General features: G+C 47.8%; 1 protein-coding gene across 1 annotated transcript in view; it reads right to left on the reverse strand.

The window, feature by feature from the left end:
• The window catches only part of LOC117879646 (SUN domain-containing protein 3-like), a 46981-nt gene that overhangs the window by 13572 nt on the left and 10596 nt on the right, over nucleotides 1-22813 (reverse strand). The window contains exon 3 of the mRNA XM_034774918.1: nucleotides 781-887. Within this exon, the coding sequence (XP_034630809.1) occupies nucleotides 781-887 (107 nt within the window). The remainder of the gene's footprint in view (nucleotides 1-780; nucleotides 888-22813) is intronic.

A 22813-nucleotide genomic window follows, 5' to 3' on the forward strand; every position in this document is an offset into this window, starting at 1 on the left:
CAGTGGGCTGCACAGACTGCTCATACCCTATAGAATAGTACTTGCTATCTGGAGATCATTTGCTGGCCCTTAGTGGTGATGCCTCCTTCACTGAAGAGCCTGGGCATATGAAGAAGCTGTAAAGGAGGAGGTTAAAGTATAGGAGGCTTCTCTAGCAACCGTTGCAGCCATAAGAGGAAGAATGAAAGGAACCCATTATCCAGTGTAAACGTAAGCGTTAGAGAAAGTTTCTTGTTCTGTATTTCTATGCCATGGACTTCAGTGGGAGCTTGTCATGACCCCATGTCTTCTGTTTGGCTCAGAGAGATATCATGGACCCTTTATTCTGTGTAGCTATCTGTTACAGTTGGCCTGTGTGATCGGGCAGTGTTTTCTGGTTATGATTAGATAATATTTTATGTGCATGTTCACTCAATTAGCCTGAAGAAAAGCTAAAATGCACACAGAGAGTCCAGTCATGTAAACCTTCTTGCCATGAACTTCCTGACTTCCCACTTGCATGAGCAAGAGTTTCAGGATCAGGACCACCTGTATTGTAGGGAGGGATTAAGCTGGCCAGGAGTGCCAGTGTTGGAAATGTATGCCCGCTGAACTCTTGCCTTTCTACCTGTATTGACAGGTTTTTAAAAAACATCTGGTTTGCCAATCTTTTTCCATAGAAAGCAGGGAAAATAAAAATCTCCCTTTAGCACCAATTATAGTATTTTACAATTTCATTCTCAAAGGAGCCCAGAGTGCTTTACAAACAAAAACAAAGAACTGTTCTTTAGTTGGACTTACTCTCATCTGCCTGGCGCGTCTCAATTGTTTTTGAAGACCCTTGGCTAGAAGTGGTGAGAATTGATTCGGCAGAGTTACTCCCAGGCATTGTCTGTGACAGTAAGTGCCTATTGAGAGAAAGAAGGGGGTAAATTACCCACCATTTCCATGATTTAACTAGGCAGTGAGGAACAGCCAGATTTTTAGGTCACCGAGGAAACATCTGCAACAACAACAAAAAGGCACAGAAAAGGTACCCCCACCCACTCTCTCATGTCCCAGAATCACACTGCTGGCTCTCCCAGATGGGAGCCTCAATGAACAGCACACCCCAGCAGTCCAGTTTAGAACTAGACATCCAATTTTAACTCTCCCTTGGAAGAAAACTCCTTTAAACCTGCTTCTACAATACGAATATTATTAGTTTCCCTAAATAATCACCAGTACAGAAAACATGGCCGTGTTCTCCCATGGTCCGAAAAGAAAAAGGTATAAATAGAACTCTTACCAATGATCACTGGTGAGAGAAGGCTGGAGAGAAAGTGGGTGCTAATTTATGGGTGAGCCATATCAATCTTTCTCAAGTATGTTGGGTCACTGTAGAAGCAAATTATATATTTGTAAAGATTTTACCAACTGAAGTGGTGTCTGGTTGCCCAGCCAATTTTTAGTCATTAGACAGGAGACAGTCACCCAACTTTAGCAGCAACATCCCAGTCCCTTTGATTAAAGGCTGCAGAATCAGGCTCTAAACTGGGATTGTCCCACAAAATGTGGGTTTCGTGGTTCCAAAAGCTGGTGATCATTGTATTAGTTTCTAGTTTGTGCTGCGACATTCCCAATGGAATGGTATTCATATGCATGGTGTTATTTAACTCACACTACACCAGAAACCCCCCTAGACACCTCTATACCTATGTGTCTGGAATCCTGACATTGTTGGCCCCCTTGAATTATCACTTGTGTCGCTATCAGTTTTGTTCTCTCGAGAGGCTGTTGGCAACAGTCTTGGACTTCTCTACAGATTATTTTTTCCATTCATTACAGTGAAAGTGAAGCAAGAATTGGATGAGTAAGTAAATTTACAGCACTCTCAGGCTGGTAGCTCAGACCCACAAAATCAATATGAGATTTTAAAAAACAACAACAAAGCCACACCTGATAGAGGCCAACAGCCAGTCAGTGACATCCCAGTAAACGGCCTGCCGTGAATAAATAGGATGGCAGTTGTACTGGTGACATCATAACAGACTAACCAGGATGACAATTGCTGGCAGTTGACAGTTGCTGGCTCAGAGTTAGGGGAGCAGTGTGACAATGTTAAATGTTATGTGGGCAAGAGACTTTACTGACAAGGCCATTTGATATACTTATAGCTGTGTAGCTACTTTTAAAGGGGCACCTGTCAGGTGGGCTGGGCAGCCCTTAAAGAGACAGGCCCTTGATTTACACAGGGATCAGCTAAAATGACTTTCATCACACAGAGAGTTAGGATTAAGAAGCTTCGTTTGACCAACTGACAGTTGTGTAGGCCTGCAGAGGGATGGAACTGAGGGGCCGGGAAAGGGAAGTGGCTGAACCTTACGTGAGGTCCGGTAAGAAGCACCCTAACAAGTGACAGGGAGATAAGCACCTGGCCCACAACAGCTCAGTGAGCCATGCACTTTTCCCTGGTGGCTACATCATGTGCTCTAAAAAATCCTCTTTAATTTCAAAGATAATGTAAGTCTCTAGCTCTTGGGCACAAAAAACAACTTTCAGAATGAAAGCTGAGTGTAAACCACAGCAATGAGGCTGCCTGAGTCTTCGTGCAGCCTGGAAGAGTAACAGACAGGAGTGACCTGACCCATTCATTTAGGAAACATAATGATGGCAGTTTAAATGTCTACCCCTATCTATTTCACTGCTAATCAAAGCATGCCAAACGAAGAGAGGTGGTCATGCTAACAAGATCTATACAGTCCACTAAGACTAGTATGAGAAGTACAAGATCTATACGGTCCACTAAGAGTAGTATGAGAAGCACAAGATCTATACGGTCCACTAAGAGTAGCATGGCATCAGGAGTGTGTGAAGCTCAGGTCGTGACCAGTGTTTGGGAGAATACCACAATTTTTTCCCTATTCTGGTTCATTTATAAGGTGCCTGTCACCCTGGTATTTCTGTGCTTTTGTGCAGGAAAGCACCTAAAGGGTTAATACAGTAGGTCTCACCATCCTTGGAGGCAGTGCTGACTATGTGTCATTTCCACATTATACTTAAATAAACCACTTCACTCTGTTATGACAACATGGGATTCTCTGTGCTCCCTGCACCGGCCAGATCCTTGTTCCATCCCCTTTGTACCAGCCCAAGGGTTAAAAAGGGAGAAAGAGCTGCCCAAGCTCAGGAGCGTGTAGGGGGAATCTGTGGCTGCTATAAAGCAATGTACGATGGCTCCATATTATCCCGTCCTCCATCTCCCAGGCTAGCAGGCTCACAAAGGATAAGAGGGAGCACGGCTGGAGCGCAGTGATCCTCGGCCAGTAGAATTGACTCTAGGGAGCCATTGCACTCACGTAAGTCAGAGCAGACCTGAAGCTGCTTTAACGTATGCTAGGGCACAATCAGTCCCTGGCTCCTCTTAGAAATGAGGGAGCACCAAGGTGGCTTTGAGGCACCATTGTTTCTAGTCTCTTGGCTTCGGATCAGCTCAGTCTGACCCGAGGATTCAGTCCATTGTATCAGAATGCACTACATCTCCCATCCAAAGAGTGAGGGAAGAAATCAAAGGAAAGGAAGAAAGAGTGAGCGACAGTTCTACATAGTGAGGGGAGGGCTTGGATTCGACTCTCCAAGCACCGGAGCAGCTGCCAGTACAAGCTCAGTAACCAGGACTGAACTGAGAGAGAAAGAGAAGAGAAGAGGCAACATCTGAGTGCCCTGAGAAGGGCTGAGAATCCCATCCTAAAGAGCAGGCAAAAATAAAGAAGACAGCAGAGAAACATAAACTTCCCTTCCCCAGGCTCAGAGTTCACATGGTGCATGGGAAAGCCTGTCCTGAGATGCCATTGACAGATCCACTGCATTGACAGATCCACTGATGCTGCAGAGATGATCTGTCTGTCCAAGAAAGTCTGAACTGCGAATCAGCCCATCAGGGAGCCCTGAGTCAGAGGATGTGGAAAGCAGCTCAAAGAAAGGCAAACAAAGACATTCAAAGAGAGAAACAAGAAAGAGCTAAAGGGAAGAGAGAGGGCAAGATTAAAGGTAAAGGAGAAGAGTGGAAAGGCCAAGCATAAACCAAAAGAGAAGGACAAGGAAGGGAGCCAAGGAAGAATCAAAGAAAAGGACAAACCTAAAGCCAAGAAATAGGTCAAGTCTAAAGTCACAGGAGACAATGAAGCACCGTAGGTGATTAGACAGGAAGCTAAATGTGAGGCAGAAAAATCCTTTCAGCAGGCTTAGCGGTTCAGGTAGCCCACCCTGTCCTCCAATTAAACTTCAGAGTTCGGCTTCATTGGGCTTTTTCGCTCTTAAGTATTCCTGAAGCTAAAAAAGGGGAGATGAGCTGGAAAGCATTTAAAAAGCCAGATTCTCCATCGCCTTGCACCTTGTGTGTTCATTTACATCTGAGCACCCAAGTGTGTGTGAAATGCTGCCACCACAGGCTGGAGAATCAGGCCCATTTTTGTACGGAGAATTACGGGAGCCGCATTTGCAGAACTAGTAAATCTTGGGTTTAACATTGGAGAAAAGAAAAATACTGAATCACTGTGAAATAAAGCTGTGAATAATGTTCCACTGGATATGTAAAGCTGTAGTACAACGATTTCCATTGTATGATTCAGTGGCTTCGGAAGTGAAGTGGATATAATTACATACTAAATAAGCAGTTTATGAAAGATTGATTTATTTGATAACAAAATATAAAAGATGCATCCTGTGACTTATGGGAAGCAGCATGGTCTAGCACAGGCCTGGGAGTCATGATGATAAAGTTTTAGTCCTGATTCTGCTCCAGATTCACTGTATTCCTAAATAAAATATTTAATCTGTCTGCCTCAGTGTTGTCATCTGTAAAATGGTTTTTAGACCTAGCTTCTTCGCAGGAGTGTTGTTAGGGTTAGTTTTTTAAAGTTTACAGAGTGTTTTGAGATCTTCAGAGATGGGTCATGTCCAGATAATCTTCAAATGGGGTTACCAGGGCAACTATGTTCTATATCAGATATATCAAAAATTCTGACACATGATGATAGTACAGCTTTATTAACAAATACAAAACCAATTCCATTGTACGGTGGCAAATATAATGTTGCATTGTTGGCAGTGTAACTGTATTTACTTTGAAGGACTTTGGGTATCACTAAAAAAGCTGATGTCTTTTGAAGCAGCATAACATTCTGGCAAATGTAACCATGGCAACCTGGGGATACTCTGGGGAGTTGGAATAGTTGGTTGAATGGGGGACTGCAGAGAGCTGCTGGATCTTAGCAGGAGTCTAGGTTTCAGCTGGAGTAGCTGGATTTCAGTTTCTACTTGCTGTCATCAGTTTTTGTTTCAATCAGGGAGGCTGGATTTGGGGCTCAGCTCAGAGACGCTGCTTCTGAAGCCCAAAAGTGAAACCAAACTCAAGATGTGCAAATATCAGTGAACTGAAACTAGTGCATTCTGCAAATCCCCAGTGAGTCTCATTAAGGAGTCACCATCTGCTCATCTTCCTTGGTGCACAGATCAAACAGATGACAACACCACATTGCTTACCTCAGAAAAATTACCACTGTAACGGGGATCTTATAAAATAGGAGAAGGGTTGAATGGGCATTGAGAGGAAAGTAAAATGCTGCACACTTGCTAGGTCTGAAGCCATGGGACCCACTTCAAAGCTTAAAACAGTAAAGTCAAGCAATTCCTAACTTAACACACAGACTAGATTGCCATTTGTTCAGTCATAATATTGGTCAAATATCTTCGTATACCAAAGACGTTTGAGAGGAAGACTCATTTATAAGTGATTAATGAAGCCAAAATAGCTCAGCATTCACTGAGGTTTGCCTTCAACAAATACTGTTTGGCCAGCTCTAAGATCTGAGTATCTCAAGTGCACCCAGAATGATTTGATCTATAAACTGCCATAAGATGGCAAGTTGTTTCTAACCACAACACCTATGTCTCCCTGTCAGCATTTGGGGTCAGCAATAGTATTGCTGTAGTTCAGCACTGCTGATGAGTCAGTGGGTTTACTTCCACCTTAGATTGAGCAACTCTTACAGATTTAGCCCTGGGCCTAGGGGTATTTTTCCAGGCAACCCTAAAAGACTGATCCACAAAATCAATGACATTTGATGAAAAACCTAACAAACCCACACCTGACAGAGGCTGGCCTTCAAAGGGCAAGCGTCAGACGTGTAATCATTCTGTTTTTCCAGCACACTTTTCTGATCTGCTGGCAGTTGCTTTGGTGACATAAGAGACTAACCAGGATGACAGTTGCTGGCTGCTGGCTCAGAGTTAGGGGAGCAGTGTGCCAGCGAGAAACCCTCTTGGTTTCACAAAGGGGCTGCCTAGTTGAACAGACCCACATGTTAGATGTGATGTGGGAAAGAGGTTTTACTGGCAAGGCCACGTGATACACTTAAAGCTGGGTAACCACCTTTAAAGGCAAGGGCTAAGCAGCCCAGCTAAAAGGACAGGCCTTGACTTAGACTTGTGTCAGCTAAAAATGATTTCCATCATATTAGGACCAAGAAGCAACATTTGACCAACAGACAGCTGTGTAGGCCTACTGAAGGGTGGCATTGAGGGGCTGGAGAAATGAAGTGACTGAACCTTATGAGAGGTCTGGTAGGAAGCACCCTCCAAACCACCCTAACAAGTAACAGGGAGATAAGCCGCTTTAGGGAAAACATGGGGGCCAGTGAGCTGACTGTGTTCAGAAGAGGGGGCCAGAGGCCAGGTGGTACCAAGAGAATAATGTGAGGATGTGTGGGGAGTTGCCCCAGAGTAAAAAGGACTGAGAGTACAGCCTGCAGGAGCAATCCCAGAGGCTGCACTAACAGGGAGCTGGAATGAAAGAAGCAATCCCCTAGCTGCTGTGGAAATAAAATGGGATACTGGCAGCCTAAGGGGCTTTAGGGTAGTGTGGGTCTTAGCCACTCCTAAAGGGGCTGCATCCAGGAGGGCTGGCTAGCCCTTAAAGAGAGAGGGCCTTAGAATTAGGTTCAGGTGAGGTGAGAAGCAACCTTCAGCACAAATGGGAAGTTACAGGCAAGTAGCCAACCAGTGGGTTGGTCAACACTTGGAAGTATCATAGCAGAAGCTATCACACCTGGGTGACAATGCCTGGGTATGGAATAGCAAAGGGGGCCACACCTGCATACTGTCACCCACAGCAAGACACCATCCAGTGGAGGGTTGAACGAGGCTAGACATGGTGAAAGGTCTCCTAAAAGGCCTTACCAGACTGAACAGCTTCTGCCTAGCAATTAAATAATCCAGTCTAGTGCACAGGTTCCCACAAGAGGGCAGCAGCTGCTTATTCCTTGAACACTTCCGTAGGTGGATTGGAAAATCATTGCAACTGTATTGCGCGACCTGTCTTTGAGACGCTGCTTTTAAAAATGTCTCTGTGAGATCTAATGTTTAGGTATTGCTCGTGCTCAATTAGTGATCAAATGCAAAAAAAAAAAAATTCTCCTTTCTTTCCCTTTGGTGTATATGGTACTTGCCACAAAGTGGACTGTCTGGGTGGCAGGTGCTGGGAAGTGTTGCCTGGCTGCTGGGTGAGGAGGGTTGGTGAGTGGTATGTGCGTTAGGGAGTTACCCAGCTGCTGGGTGAAAAGGAAGATGGGGTGGGGATTTGGATGCCTGGGGGATGTTGGGTGGGTAGGTTGTATGGGTGGGGTGGGAGCGTGGGGGACAGTGGTAGAGTGGGTTGCCTGAATGCTGGGGACTTGAGTCAAGGTGATTGGTGTAGGTGGTGGGGAGGTGCTTGACTGGCGAATGGAGGACCTTGAGAAGGAAAGGCTCCTGGATGGGATGGATTGTTTGGGGCTGATGAATGGGGAGTGTGCTGGGGATGTTGCCTGGGAGTGTTTTGAAAATGTCACCCATAACTGCTTTGTAGGTTATATTCCCACCTCACAGGTAGAGAAGATACTTCCCTTCTACATAGGGGCATTTTTAGGTTGACTTTCATTAATATTTTAAGTGCTCTGAGATCCTCAGCTGGAATGCACCACAGAATCAGGGGGTAGCCATGTTAGTCTGTATCTACAAAAACAACAAGGAGTCTGGTGGCACCTTAAAGACTAACAGATTTATTTGGGCATAAGCTTTCGTGGGTAAAAACCTCACTTCTTCAGATACATAGAATGAAAGTTACAGATGCAGGCATTATATACTGACACATGGAGAGCAGGGAGTCATGTAACTTTCACTCTATGCATCTGAAGAAGTGAGGTTTTTACCCACGAAAGCTTATGCCCAAATAAATCTGTTAGTCTTTAAGGTGCCACCAGACTCCTTGTTGTTTTTGCACCACAGAAGTTACTTAATGACAGAATTGCTTAGCATATGCTACAAAGGAGCTTGTGTGATTATGAAGAGAATTTATAGATATTATTAGTGGAGTTTCCCTTTGGAGGAAGGGTATATCTGTACAATAATTTTTAGAAATGAATGAGTTTTTCCTGGTAAATAGACGGCCTAGGGTCATGCGTGAGTTCAGGCCCAGTCCCTAGATGCTGTACGTTATAAAAGTTCTTTTTTCTATAAGATGAATGTTTTGAATACATTCTCATTTCTCTGAACCATGATTGATCCTTGATGTCCTAAGAAAAGTTCATTATTTTTTTCCAATAGTTACAGTGGGTAAAATGAATTTTGTTTTAAAGTCAAACCTGTAAACTTTATTAGGGCTATAGAAATCAGTTAGACTGCTGATAATAAACTACAGAAGTAAACCATTTTATTAATTCATTCACAAATACTGTTGTGGCTCCTGTTTTCTGCTTTGGAAATTCCTCCTGATTTCCTTGCTGCTTTTCTCTTTTATTCTTTGTTCTCCATACAGCTGCTTTGAAAGGGGCGCTGGCTCATGTGGTATATTAATGTATCTGTAATGAGATGAGTGATAGGAGTTTTTGAAAAGCCCGTGTGTTCTCTTTTCTGTGATTATGAATTTCATTTGCATTAGGATGCACAGGCTCTGATGATAAAGCCCTGTAACTGACAAACTTTTCTATACCCTTCCTACCTACATGCCTGCTCCCTTACTAAACACCCTTACTACGGGTGGGTACACCATGTGCTCTAAAATCTCCTCTTTCATTTAATAGATAATGTAAGTCTCTAGCTCTTGGGCACAAACACTACTTTCAGAATGAAAGCTGAGTGTAAACCACTGCAATAATGGCTGCTTGAATCTTCAGGCAGCCTGGAAGAGTAGTTCTGACAGAGGTGACCTGACCCATTCATATATGAAAATTAATGATGTGTAACAAGATGGTCAATATAGTATGGTGGGTCCTGTGCTTTTCTTGGTGGAGGGGGGCTAAAATACCACCCCTTACCCCTGCTCTTAGTGTACCAAGGGCCCCATTAGTGGCCCAGAAAGGTGGTAAAGGAGGGAAGCAAGGGAGAGGTCTGGGTTTGCTCCTCACTCTGAGTCCCAGTCCCTCTCAACCCTTGCGGGTTCTTACCCTCTTCCCACTTGGGTGGGGTACCTTCAGTCCTTAAACAACAGGGGAGGGAATGTCCCTGTTTTCTGTTCCTCCAAGTCTCACAGCACATCTCCAAGCTCCAGTCCTCTCTCCCCTTCCCCCTGACTACCTGAAGCAGGGGGTTTTATTAGGTTTCTAACAGGGCCTTAATTGATTACAGGTGCTCCAATTACCCTGTAGCAACCCTCCCTAGTCTACAGGGAACCACGCCTTAATTAACCTAGGGTTTATATACTTCCCTTCTACCATTTTCCACTGCTCCTCCTGTATCACAGATGGAAGATTAAATATCTACCCCTTTCTCTTTCACTGCTAATCAAAGCATGCCAAAAGAAGAGAGGTGGTCATGCTAACAAGATCAATACGGTCTATTAGAAGTAGAGTCTCATGAGAAGCATTTGGCACTAGGAGTTTGTGAAGCTCAGGTAGTGAGCAGTGCTCGAGAGAATACCACTATTTTTTCCTTATTCTGGCCCATTTACAAGATGCCTGTCACCTTGGTATCTCAGTGTTTTTGTGCTGGAAAGCACCTAAAGACTTAATACAGTTGTCACACTTCCTTTGGAAGTAGTGCTGATTATCTGCTATTTCCACATTATCCCTAAATAAATCACTTCACTCTGTTATAACAACATGGGATTCTCTGTACTCCTTGCCCCACTACACATTATGGAGTAACATCTTTGCTGCATCACCTTTGTACCAGCCCCAGGGCACAAAAGGGAGGGAGAGCTGCCCGAACTTTGAGCAGGCGGTTGGATGAGCTGACCTCCTAATCTTCTATGATTCTAAACTCAGGAGCTTGGGGGTGGGGGGCGGAATCCCCAGCTGGTATAAAGCTATGCTCTAAATTATCCTTTCCTCCAACTCCCAGCCTAGCAGTCTCACGAGGAGCAGTGATCCTCGGCCAGCAGAATTAACTCAAAGGAGCAATTGCCACTGGTGTAAATCAGAGGAGCCTTGAGGCTGCTCTAATTTATGCTGGGGCAAAATCTGTCCCTGGCTGCTCCTAGAAATGAGAGAGCACAAAGGTGGCTGTAAAGCACCTCTGTCTGTGGTCCCTTGGCACCTGCCCAGATCAGCCAGACCCAAGAATCCAGCCCAGAGTTTCAGAACACACTAGATGCCCCCTTCAGAGAGAGAGAGGGAAGAAATCAAAGGAAAGGAAGAAAGAGTGAGTGACAATCCTCCATAGAGAGGGGAGGGCTTGCTTTCCACTCTCCAACCACTGGAGCAGCTGCCAGTACAAGCTCAGTAACCAGGACTGAACTGAGAGAGAAAGGGAAGAGGCCGCATCTGAGTGCCCTGAGAAGGGCTGAGAAAAGGCTGAGAATCCCATCCTAAAGAGCAGGCAAAAATAAAGAAGACAGCAGAGAAACAAACTTCCTTTCCCCAGGCTCAGAGTTCACACAGTGCATGGGAAAGGCTGTACTGAGAGCTTTATAAATGCCATTGGCAGATCCACTGAGGCTGGAGAGATCTGTCTGTCCAAGAAAGTCTTAACAGCGCATCAGCCCATCAGGGAGCCCTTTGTCAGAGGATATAGAGAGCAGCTCAAAGAAAGGCAAACAAAGACATTCAAAGAGAAAAACAAGAAAGAGCTAAAGGGAAGAGAGAGGGCAAGATTAAAGGTAAAGGAGAAGAGTGGAAAGGCCAAGCTTAAAGCCAAGAAATAGGTCAAGTCTAAAGTCACAGGAGAGAATGAAGCACAGTAGGTGATTAGACAGGAAGCTAAATGTGAGGCAGAAAAATCCTTTCAGCAGGCTTAGCAGTTCAGGTAGCCCACCCTGTCCTCCAATTAAACTTCAGAGTTCGGCTTCATTGGGCTTTTTCGCTCTTAAATATTCCTGAAGCTAAAAAAGGGGAGATGAGCTGGAAAGCATTTAAAAAGCCGGATTCTCCATCGCCTTGCACCTTGTGTGTTCATTTACATCTGAGCACCCAAGTGTGTGTGAAATGCTGCCACCACAGGCTGGAGAATCAGGCCCATTATTGTGGGGAGAAGGTACTGAGAAATACAGAAGTCATTTTAGCATTTGCAGAACTAATAAAACTTGAGTTTAACATTGGCTAAAGGAAAAATACTGAATCACTGTGAAATAAAGCTGTGAATAATGTTCCACTGGATATGTAAAGCTATAGTACAACGATTTCTATTGTATGATGCAGTGGCTTCGGAAGCAAAGTGGATATGATTACTTACTAAATAAGCAGTTTATGAAAGATTAATTTATTTGATAACAAAACAAAAGATGTATCCTGTGACTTATGGGAAGCAGCATGGTCTAGTACAGGTATGGGAGTCATGATGATAAGAGTTTTAGTCCTGATTCTGCCCCAGACTCACTAGATAAAATATTTAATCTCTCTGCCTCAGTGTCTGCATGTATAAAATTGCTTCTTCATAGGAGTGTTGTTAGGCTTAGTTCTTTAATGTTATCAAAATGCTTTGAGATCTTCAGTGAGGTGTCATGTCCAGATAATCTTCAAATGCGGTTACCAGGGCAACTACGTTCTATGATATATCAAAAATTCTGACACATGATGATAATACAGCTTTATTAACGAATCCAAAACCAGGTCCATTATAAGATGGTAGATACAATGTTGAATTGTTGGTACCATAAACAGTATTATTTACTTTGAAGGACTTTGGGTATCACTAAAAAGCTGACGTCTTTTGAAGCAGCATAATGACAGTTGTAATTATGGCAACCCCAGGGATACTCTGGAGCATTGAGGTAGTTGGTTGAATGGGGAGACCACAAAGAGCTGCTGGATCTTACCTGGAGCCTAGATTTCAGCTGGAGCAGCTGGACTTTGATTTCCACTCACTGTCATCACTTTCTGTTTCAACCAGTGAGGCTGGATTTGGGGCTCAGCTCAGAGACGTTTACAGCTTCTCTGCTCCCCCATTGCAGCAATCATCAGTGTGGAGAGGGATTCCCACCCCAAAGCTGACCTGGCCAGGGGGGAAGCTGCAGTCTTGGGGCAACCCCAGTCTCTGCCTCTCATACTGTAATTGGTATGGGGGGTGGGGGTGGAGGGACTCCCACCCCAAAGCAGGCCCTGTTAGGTTAAAGGAGACAAGTGACCCTGCTGTCTGGGCACAGGGTACCAGAAACAGCTGTCTCTGGGACATAAGGAAAGTTCACAGCCTGTTCCTCACACATCCCAGGCCTCCTTCCCAGGCCCTGGCTGCGCTGCGGAGATACCTTGCTCTGGAGGTGGCCACATGCCATCAGGCTCTAGGTGGCAGGACCCTTCTCCCCAGCAATGGCCCTCCCGTCGGGGTTACGACCCCCCTCCCAAGTCCAGCCGCGTGTCTGGTGGCATCTCCCTGCACTGCGTCCTTGCTGCTCAGGGTCCCCCGGCATGCTCCCCATCTGCTCACCACACTGCTCCAACTCCACTTGGCCTCCACTGCTGTGTTCTGCCTCTGCCTCAGCTCAGGCTGTGGCTCTCTCCTTAGCTCGGACCGCTTTTCCCCAGACAATGCCAGCTCCCACGGAGGATGGGACCCTGGCTCCTGACTCCCTTATTGGCCTGCCTGCCCTGTCAATAGGGCTGACCTGGGGCATTCGCCCCTTCCTATTGGCCTTGGGGACTGTCGGTCTCAGGGTCTTGATTTCTCATTGGCCCTTCCCCTTTCTTTTGGTACTGGGAGAAGACTAAACCAACCCCCCAGTAAGTTTCAGTAAGGGGCTGTAGTGAGGCAGAGTGGCCTTCCTCTGAGCTTGATGGGGAGTACTGAAAGCCCCCCTTGTTCCCTTACCAATTCCCTTGGGACTTTGCCTGCTGCACCATTGCACAGATGCAATAGCCGCTCCTCTAGCAATGGAGAAACCAGAATACAGAGAAGGAGGAAGAGGAGAACTCCAAGCAACTGATAGTAGAGGATGGTTGCTGGAGCAGCTTCACAGCATGCAGTGCCACGGCCCTTCAGATCACACCATCCCCTTTCTGCCTCTCCCCAGAGCGGTATCTTCAGCCTGCCCTGGATCCAGGCCCTTCTGAGGGTCCCCAGCGGGTCCCCAGGGGGATTTACTAACATTCGGGGGTAGGAACCTGCACAGCACCCCCCAATGGGCAGGGGATATACTTGCAGTGAAATCCAAAGCCAGAGTTTGTTCCAGTTGCACGTTGAACAAGTTTTGCACGAAGCCTGCAAAGTCCCTCACACAAGGAGCTTTCTGAGTGAAACTAGAGAGTAGGCTGGAGAAGGGGTGGGGTCGGGTGCTTCTCTTCTCTCCTAGCACAGGGACAAGGGATCAGGTCAGCAAAGTTGGAATGGGGCAATGTAGTGGGGCAGTTGCCCCACTCCGATAAGCAGGGGTTAAAGTGGCCAAGCTAGGCTGATTGGGGAAGCAGCCACAGCTCTGGCCAGCTCAATCAGGGCCCAGCTGGCCCTTCTAAGAGGGCTGGGAGCCAGGAGCTGAGGGAGTCTCTCTCCAGCCCTGGAGGGAGATGAGCTAGCTGCCTGAGGGGAAGTTACCTGAACTGGTGCAGTGTTGGGGAATAGGGCAAGAGGCGCTGGGGAGCTCCAGCAACTCCACAGGCTGTAGGGCTTGTGCAAGGCCTAAAGAAGGTACTGAGGCTGCAGAGGTACAGTCTGGGGTGAGGCAGCTGGTCCAAACTCCCTTGCAAGTGATGAGTGGTTTACAGACTGTAGTCTGTCCCAGTGAGTGGGGGCTAGATGATGACTGGCAGTAGCCACTGAGGCAAGATGGGGTTTAGAGGGTTGGTGGTTCCCCTGGGAGGGGAGACCCAGAGTGTGGGTTACTGCTGAGGGCAGAACCCCAAGGTAAAGGGGTTGCAGGGGTCTGGGAGGGACATGGGGCCTAAGGCAGGCAAGACACCGAGCAGAAGGAGGCGCTCTGGAGCTGGACAAGAGCTAATTCCCAAGATGACCAGCAGGAGGCGCCGCACCAGTGAGTCTTGACTTCACTACAGGCAAATTGAAAAGTGATCCAAGTTTTTACTCTTTTGCACCAGGCCTAGCTGGCCTGTGGGAGTTATTGCCACATGATCAAGAGGGCAAGAGCTGAGCAGGGTTCAGAAAACGTCTGATGTTTACTGCATAAGGAGATTGTGATGGGTTCCCCCTCGGGTGCCACCTGGAACTGGGGTACCACTGAGCCTCCTTACCCCCCAGACTAGGCTCCCTCTCACACTGTATTGCTGTGACAAGCTGCAAAGCCTTCCAGCCTGCACTTTTACCAGCATTCATACATATAGGGACACACCCATCTGCAGTTATACGCAGGATCCCTCACCACCAGCTTCCCAGCCTGGGACCCCAGAGCTGTACCGTCCTGCCCAGGTCAAATTAAGCCAGTGGACGGGTTTAATACCCAGTCCGCCTCTCCCTCAATGTGAAGAGAAAAATGCACACTTGTGGTAACGAAGCAGAGATTTCCCCCAAGCACTCCAGTCAAAGTTCATTGGTTTAAATTAAAACATAAAATAAGTTTATCAACTACAAAAAGGATAGATTTTAAGTGATCATAAGTGATAGAAAACAGATCAAAGCAGATTACCTAGTAAATAAACAAACCCACAAACTAAGCTTAACACACTAGATAGGTAGGATCTGAATTAGCAAATTCTCACCCTGTGTGATAAACAGGCTGGCAGATTCTTAGGGCACAAGCTGCCCTGGCTCTGCAACTTGGATTTTCCAGGTTTTCATACACAGGCTAGAAATCCCTCTAGCCTGAGACCATCACTTCCCCCAGTTCAGTCTTTGTCTCAGATGTTTCCAGGTGTGTTGTTGCAGGGGAGTGAGGTAACATGATGTCATGTCCCCTTTTATATCTTCTTCCCCCTTGCTGGAAAGCTCTTTTACTGTGACCTGGGTCCAGGGCCGGCACTTCCATTTAGGCGACCTAGACGGTTGCCTAGGGCAGCAGGATTTGGGAGGCAGCAATTCTGTGGCGAGGGGGTCCTTCCGCGCTCCGGGTCTTTGGCGGCAATTCTGCGGCGGGTCCTTCACTCGTTCCGGGACCCGCCGCCGAAGTGCCCCGAAGACTGGGAGCGTGGAAGGACCCCCCCGCCGCAGAATTGCTGCCAAAGACCGGGAGCGCAGAAGGACCCCCTGCCTAGGGTGGCAAAAACTCTGGCGCCGCTTCTGCCTGGGTCAAACAGTTCCCACTGTGTAGTGCTATCTCTGAGAGGTTTCTATTGTACACCGTTCGTAGGGTAATCCTTGTGCTTGTGTGCATTTGTGCATTTCCTCAATAAACATTGTTTGGCCTTCATACAGTTGTACCTGAAAGGCTGCTTGTGGGTGTTTTCAACCCCACAGCATGTTTCAATAACAGATACGTAGCCAAACTTCATAACTTCACCTACAATGACAGCACATATAATACAATGAGATATTACTGTCTAGCAGCTCAAGACTTTTAGAATGATACCTCACAAGACATACTTTGTACAAAACATATCCTAATTGCGTGACAGTGCTGAATATTGGGGTGCCAGGGTGTCACAGAGACAATCCAGAGAGACAACCAGAGGGATTACAGATAACCAGGGGGTGCTGGGGACTTTCCGAACCTTCCTCTGAAGCAGCTTGTGCCAGCCACTTAGCTGGAGCCCTGGGCTGACCTGGTCAATCACACGCCTGGGGAGGAGTCCAAAACAACAAAAAACACAACAGGACCTTGGGGAAACTCTCCTGCTTGCTGCATCTGGCTCCTGGCCTGACCCTTGGAGCCAGCCAGACTGCTGCAGGCTCTGCAGGGAGGACTGGGCCTGAAGGGGCTCTGGAGCTGCCCTGCTCGTTCTAGCACTCCCGCAGGTCAGAGCTGAGCCCAGGAGCAGATCAGCATGGGGGGTCCCTGTTCCATGGGCAGAGAGGAGCCCCTCAACCCCACTGGTGCCCTCCCTAAACCCCAGCACCATCTTGCCCCATGATTGGCTCGCCCTCTCTCCCTGGCCAATTATAGTGCCAGCACGAGGCAAGAGCCCAGCATTGATTGATGGCTGGTTACTCAGGAGACAACAGCTGGCCCAGGGGGGCAGCTCCTTGTGCCCCTGCCCTGAGCCTCCTAATGAATGTGCTGGAGGCGGAGGCCAGCCCTGGGGCCACATGTCGTACCCGGGCCCCACTGGATGCGCTTGCCACTTGATTAACTGTGCTGGGAACTGATTGGCAATGATAGGAGACCCCAATTATCCACTGGATCAATCTCTCTGTCCTCAGCCATGTGCACCAGACACAGCAGTTTGTTAGGCTCGGTCAGCCCTGCTCCCTGGGGAGCCTTTCCGATGCCGGGCCTGCCCGTCCGCTTCACCTGTCCCAAAGGGGGGCTGAGAAGAGCCCCCAGCAGCCACATGGGCACCAGGCAAGTGCGAGTCATTCGGCAGCTACATAGTGCCCGCAGCGCACAGGGCAGCTACTGTCACAGCCAAGGGGGGGCAATGTCCTGTGAGCACCCCAGAGACACACACCAACCCCTGGGCACAAGCATTCTGCACCCACCCTCTCCTCCGCCTCCTGCACTGACACAGCCCCAGGTGCCCCTCTGCCTGCACTCCCCGGGAACATGCCCCCTGCACTGATGCCCCCCTGTGCACACACAGTCAGCCTCTTTAACCTGCATTCACATCGCCCCCTGAACACCATCCCAACACTCTACAGTACATGGCAAGCAGATGACAATATGTCATCCAGAGATTGCAACGTTCTGTACAAAGGAGGTTGCTTCGTTGTCCCTGTTTTAGAGAAGGGAAAACTGAGGCACAGAGAGAGAGATGTGAGTGGTCTAAGGGCACCCATCGGCAAACTGGGAGCAGAACCCAGGTCTCCTGAGTCCCAGGCCAGTGCTCCATCCACTAGGCTCCACTGCCCCCCCTCCCAAGATTGCTACTTTTCCTGTGCATGGCTGTCAGTGCATCCTGCTGCACTTCTGACCCCAGCACCTTCTGCTAATCCAACCCTAGGCCTCCACCATTGTGTGCACTACCCCAGCTCTGCCCAATGCCCCTCAATCCTCCCAGCAGCCCCCCTGCTAGTTCAGCTGAGCAGGGACAGCAACTGGAATGACAGATGGCTACAATGTGTAGGGACCCCAGATCTAAACCCCTTTAGCCATGGGGCCCAGAACTGCCTCAGAACATTACTAATTATGATGTGTCCAAATTCACTCTTCCTTGTGGCCTGTGCGTGGGTTACAAGCCAATTCTCCAGGGGCTGGCTCAGAGCCCACCCTGGTCCATTGCACTCTGCTGCCATGCTGTGCCGGTTCCAACCCGCAGAGCCCAGGCCTGTCCTCAGTGACACCTGGGCACCTCCAGGGGCAAGGCTGGCAAGTGTGACTGGTGGCAGCATCTGGGCCCTGCACACCATTGATTTCCCAGGTCCCTGCATGCTCCAACCTTCCACCTCTGGCATGTGTGTAGTACTTGGAGCCGGGGGGAACTGGCAGCCCAGAGTCCTTGGTTCTAGTCCCAGCTCTGCCACTGAATCAGTGCAGGCGTTGGGGCCGTGCCTGTCCCTGCTTTGTGCCTCAGTTTCTCCTTCTGTGGAAGGGGGATCGTGACCCTGCCCCACCTGTGGGCAGAGCTATGACTGGTGGTTAGTATGATCAGCACACTTCAGGGTGCCCAGAGCAGGAAGAGGAAGGCACCCTGGGCCCCAAAAATCTTGTGCTCTGGGGCACTGCAGATGAAGAGCCAAGTGGGAGCTTTGCTGGGCCCACTCAGCCTTCAGTACCCTGGACAGAGCACAGGAGAGGAGAACACCCCCAAATCAGCCCACTTATGCCAGTGCTGGCTTTGGGCCAGCTTGAAGGATTTTCTTTTTGCTGTGACTGGTGCCTGCCCCCAATCCCTGCCCCAGCCCAGGGCCTGGAACAGGTCTGCAGGTGAGTGCTGAGAGCCATTTAATACAGCTGGCTACGATGGAGGCCAGGGGACACGGCCAGCTTGGGCACCCCCACCCTTGCAGTGTGGCCCTGTTTATCTTTGCTAGTCAGTGTCTGGGGTAGCTCTGCTCTGATCACCTGGGGGGCACCTCAGAGGCTGTGGGCCGCTGGGCAGCACTTCCCTCAGTCACTGCCTATCTATTGTTGCCCTGGTCCCAGCCACCTTTTATCCCGGATCCTCCTTGGGGGATTTTACTCCCACCCTGAAATACGCCCGCCCCTCCCTCTTGCCAGGCTGCGCTCTGCACCAGGGATAAAGGGCGTGAGCTGAGTTATCAGTTTTAAATAGAAACTACTGGGCATCTGAGGTTTTCATTGACTTCAACAGTGCATCAAATTATTATCAAAGATTCTGTGGTGGAGCCAGTTAGAACTGGTCACTTTTTGCATGAAACTGTCCATGAAGATGGGGTACCAATATGGATTCACTGCTGTCCTTTGTGGGAAATGCCAATCTGAATGTTCAGACTCCATCTTTGATTTGAATCCCCATAACCTTACATCAACTACAAACATAGCAAAACAATAAATGAATCTGAAACCTTACAGAACCTTACAGTAAGCACAACCAAACATGAATTCGGGGAAAATTCCCCAACATATCCCCTCCTTGACAGCTATGTAAGGTTACCAACCTTTACAGATGTCACTACAAGATGTCACTAGATGATACAAAGTGCAACGTGCTAATCAAACCAATTTGGACACGCTGAAAAGCATTACAGTTTTGCTTTTGATTCCATTCCTTCTGTACCAGATGGTAAGGTATACAAGGCACATAATTACACAGGCATGGGTGATTAATACAATGATGATAGGATGCAACAGGATTTCCCAAAATGCTTTTAAGTCACCATGTACACCACTGAATATTCCCTCCCACCAATAGACAGATGCTGTCTCACCTTTTACTCTTCGGAGGATACATTTAATCTGTGAGGAAGAGTATTGTACAGTTAACATCATATCCCTGCCTTCTATTGGCCAAACGCTGCAAATGGTACACCATGTCCTTGTGATGCATCAGACCTTTTAGAACTTCTAAATTAGTCCCAACGTGTACTGGATCTAAATGAGAGTACAGTACATACTGAGACTGGATGGTTTCCAACTGGATGTTGTGTACAGTGACATTAATATCACAGCCAATTATCGAAAATACAGCACAGATACACAAATTTACAGAAGGATCATGCTTGATATGATCAAATGTGTTCACAGTAAAATGTGTACAGAGACTACGGATGCACAGGCAGCGCTTGTCAACGAATACCACAGCGGAGTGGTTCAGGTGTGCTGGAAACAGTTGGTAGTGACACCTTCCTTCTTGTGAATTGAAGCCCACATGTGAGTCCTCAATCACCCCAGTGCTGCAGGTATAGCCTATTCCTTGTTGTTCAGTGCAAGCTTTTGACTGACAGTGAAATATTGATGGTTCTTAAGGTGTACCCACTTATTATTTTCCATTGGGATCATAGTCAAAGTGTTAGCACATAATCCAAGGGGAATCAATGGAAAGATGGACTTTTTCTGGGCTTCCCTAAGAGTGAGCACATAGGCAATGATGGTTCTGCTGCTGTTCAGGTAAGTGAAATTAACCATTCGCCACCATTCCTGATGACCCCTTTCCAAATCTGTGGCATTGGCCCAGATGATATGCCGCATTTCAATTGGCACTATCCCATGTAGTCCGTCTCTCACTATGGACTTAGCTACATCAAGTAGCCACGACTGGGCTTGCATGTATACCAGTACCTGGGACAGGTTAGATTGCAAAATGTCCAATGCCTCGATGATTTGTACGTGATCCATCTCCTGAATTTGGAGCCAACGGAGCAGAGTATTGGCCAGGTCAAACTCTAGGGTGCTGATCTTGGTGAGCGATGAGGTCAGTGGACCCAATAGCAAAGCCACATCTTGCCCTGACTTACCAATCCGATTTGCTAATATTTGCTGGTCCACGGTATTCAGCACTCCTAGGCCTGCTCCTACTCCACCTGGCACCTTAGCCGTCAAATCTCTTGCTTGCCTGTTGGGGGTGTTCCGGGGAATAATCATAGAATCATAGAATCATAGAATATCAGAGTTGGAAGGGACCTCAAGAGGTCCTCTAGTCCAACCCCCTGCTCAAAGCAGGACCAATTCCCAGCTAAATCATCCCAGCCAGGGCTTTGTCAAGCCGGGCCTTAAAAACCTCCAAGGAAGGAGACTCCACCACCTCCCTAGGTAACGCATTCCAGTGTTTCACCACCCTCCTAGTGAAATAGTTTTTCCTGATATCCAACCTGGACCTCCCCCACTGCAACTTGAGACCATTGCTCCTTGTTCTGTCATCTGCCACCACTGAGAACAGCCGAGCTCCATCCTCTTTGGAACCCCCCTTCAGGTAGTGAAGGCTGCTATCAAATCCCCCCTCATTCTTCTCTTCTGGAGACTAAACAATCCCAGTTCTCTCAGCCTCTCCTCATAAGTCATGTGCTCCAGACCCCTAATCATTTTTGTTGCCCTCCGCTGGACTCTTTCCAATTTTTCCACATCCTTCTTGTAGTGTGGGGCCCAAAACTGGACACAGTATTCCAGATGAGGCCTCACCAATGTCGAATAAAGGGGAACGATCACGTTCCTCGATCTGCTGGCAATGCCCCTACTTATACAGCCCAAAATGCCGTTAGCCTTCTTGGCAACAAGAGCACACTGTTGACTCATATCCAGCTTCTCGTCCACTGTGACCCCTAGGTCCTTTTCAGCAGAACTGCTACCTAGCCATTCGGTCCCTAGTCTGTAGCAGTGCATGGGATTCTTCCGTCCTAAGTGCAGGACTCTGCACTTGTCCTTGTTGAACCTCATCAGGTTTTTTTCTGCCCAATCCTCTAATTTGTCTAGGTCCCTCTGTATCCGATCCCTACCCTCTAGTGTATCTACCACGCCTCCTAGTTTAGTGTCATCTGCAAACTTGCTGAGAGTGCAGTCCACACCATCCTCCAGATCATTAATAAAGATATTAAACAAAACCGGCCCCAGGACCGACCCTTGGGGCACTCCACTTGAAACTGGCTGCCAACTAGACATGGAGCCATTGATCACTACCCGTTGAGCCCGACGATCTAGCCAGCTTTCTATCCACCTTACAGTCCATTCATCCAGCCCATACTTCTTTAACTTGGTGGCAAGAATACTGTGGGAGACCGTATCAAAAGCTTTGCTAAAGTCAAGAAATAACACATCCACTGCTTTCCCTTCATCCACAGAGCCAGTTATCTCATCATAGAAGGCAATTAGGTTAGTCAGGCACGACTTCCCCTTCGTGAATCCATGCTGACTGTTCCTGATCACTTTCCCCTCCTCTAAATGTTTCATAATTGATTCCTTGAGGACCTGCTCCATGATTTTTCCAGGGACTGAGGTGAGGCTGACTGGCCTGTAGTTCACCGGATCCTCCTTCTTCCCTTTTTTAAAGATGGGCACTACATTAGCCTTTTTCCAGTCATCTGGGACCTCCCCGGATCGCCATGAGTTTTCAAAAATAATGGCTAATGGCTCTGCAATCTCACCCGCCAACTCTTTTAGCACCCTCGGATGCAGCGCATCCGGCCCCATGGACTTGTGCACGTCCAGTTTTTCTAAATAGTCCTGAACCACTTCTTTCTCCACAGAGGGTTGGTCACCTTCTCCCCATGCTGTACTGCCCAGTGCAGCAATCTGGGAGCTGACCTTGTGTGTGAAGACAGAGGCAAAAAAACCATTGAGTACATTAGCTTTTTCCACATCCTCTGTCACTAGGTTGCCTCCCTCATTCAGTAAGGGGCCCACACTTTCCTTGATTTTCTTCTTGTTGCTAACATACCTGAAGAAACCCTTCTTGTTACTCTTAACATCTCTTGCTAACTGCAACTCCAAGTGTGATTTGGCCTTCCTGATTTCACTCCTGCACGCCTGAGCAATATTTTTATACTCCTCCCTGGTCATTTGTCCAATCTTCCACTTCTTATAAGCCTCTTTTTTGCATTTAAGATCAGCAAGGATTTCACTGTTTAGCCAAGCTGGTCGCCTGCCATATTTACTATTCTTTCTACACATTGGGATGGTTTGTTCCTGCAACCTCAATAAGGATTCTTTAAAATACAGCCAGCTCTCCTGGACCCCTTTGCCCTTCATGTTATTCTCCCAGGGGATCCTGCCCATCTGTTCCCTGAGGGAGTCAAAGTCTGCTTTTCTGAAGTCCAGGGTCCGTATTCTGCTGCTCTCCTTTCTTCCTTGTGTCAGGATCCTGAACTCGACCATCTCATGGTCACTGCCTCCCAGGTTCCCATCCACTTTTGCTTCCCCTACTAGTTCTTCCCTGTTTGTGAGCAGCAGGTCAAGAAAAGCTTTGCCCCTAGTTGGTTCCTCCAGCACTTGCACCAGGAAATTGTCCCCTAC

The sequence above is a fragment of the Trachemys scripta genome, chromosome 6, assembly GCF_013100865.1.
Source record: "Trachemys scripta elegans isolate TJP31775 chromosome 6, CAS_Tse_1.0, whole genome shotgun sequence".
Classification (NCBI taxonomy): domain Eukaryota; kingdom Metazoa; phylum Chordata; order Testudines; family Emydidae; genus Trachemys; species Trachemys scripta.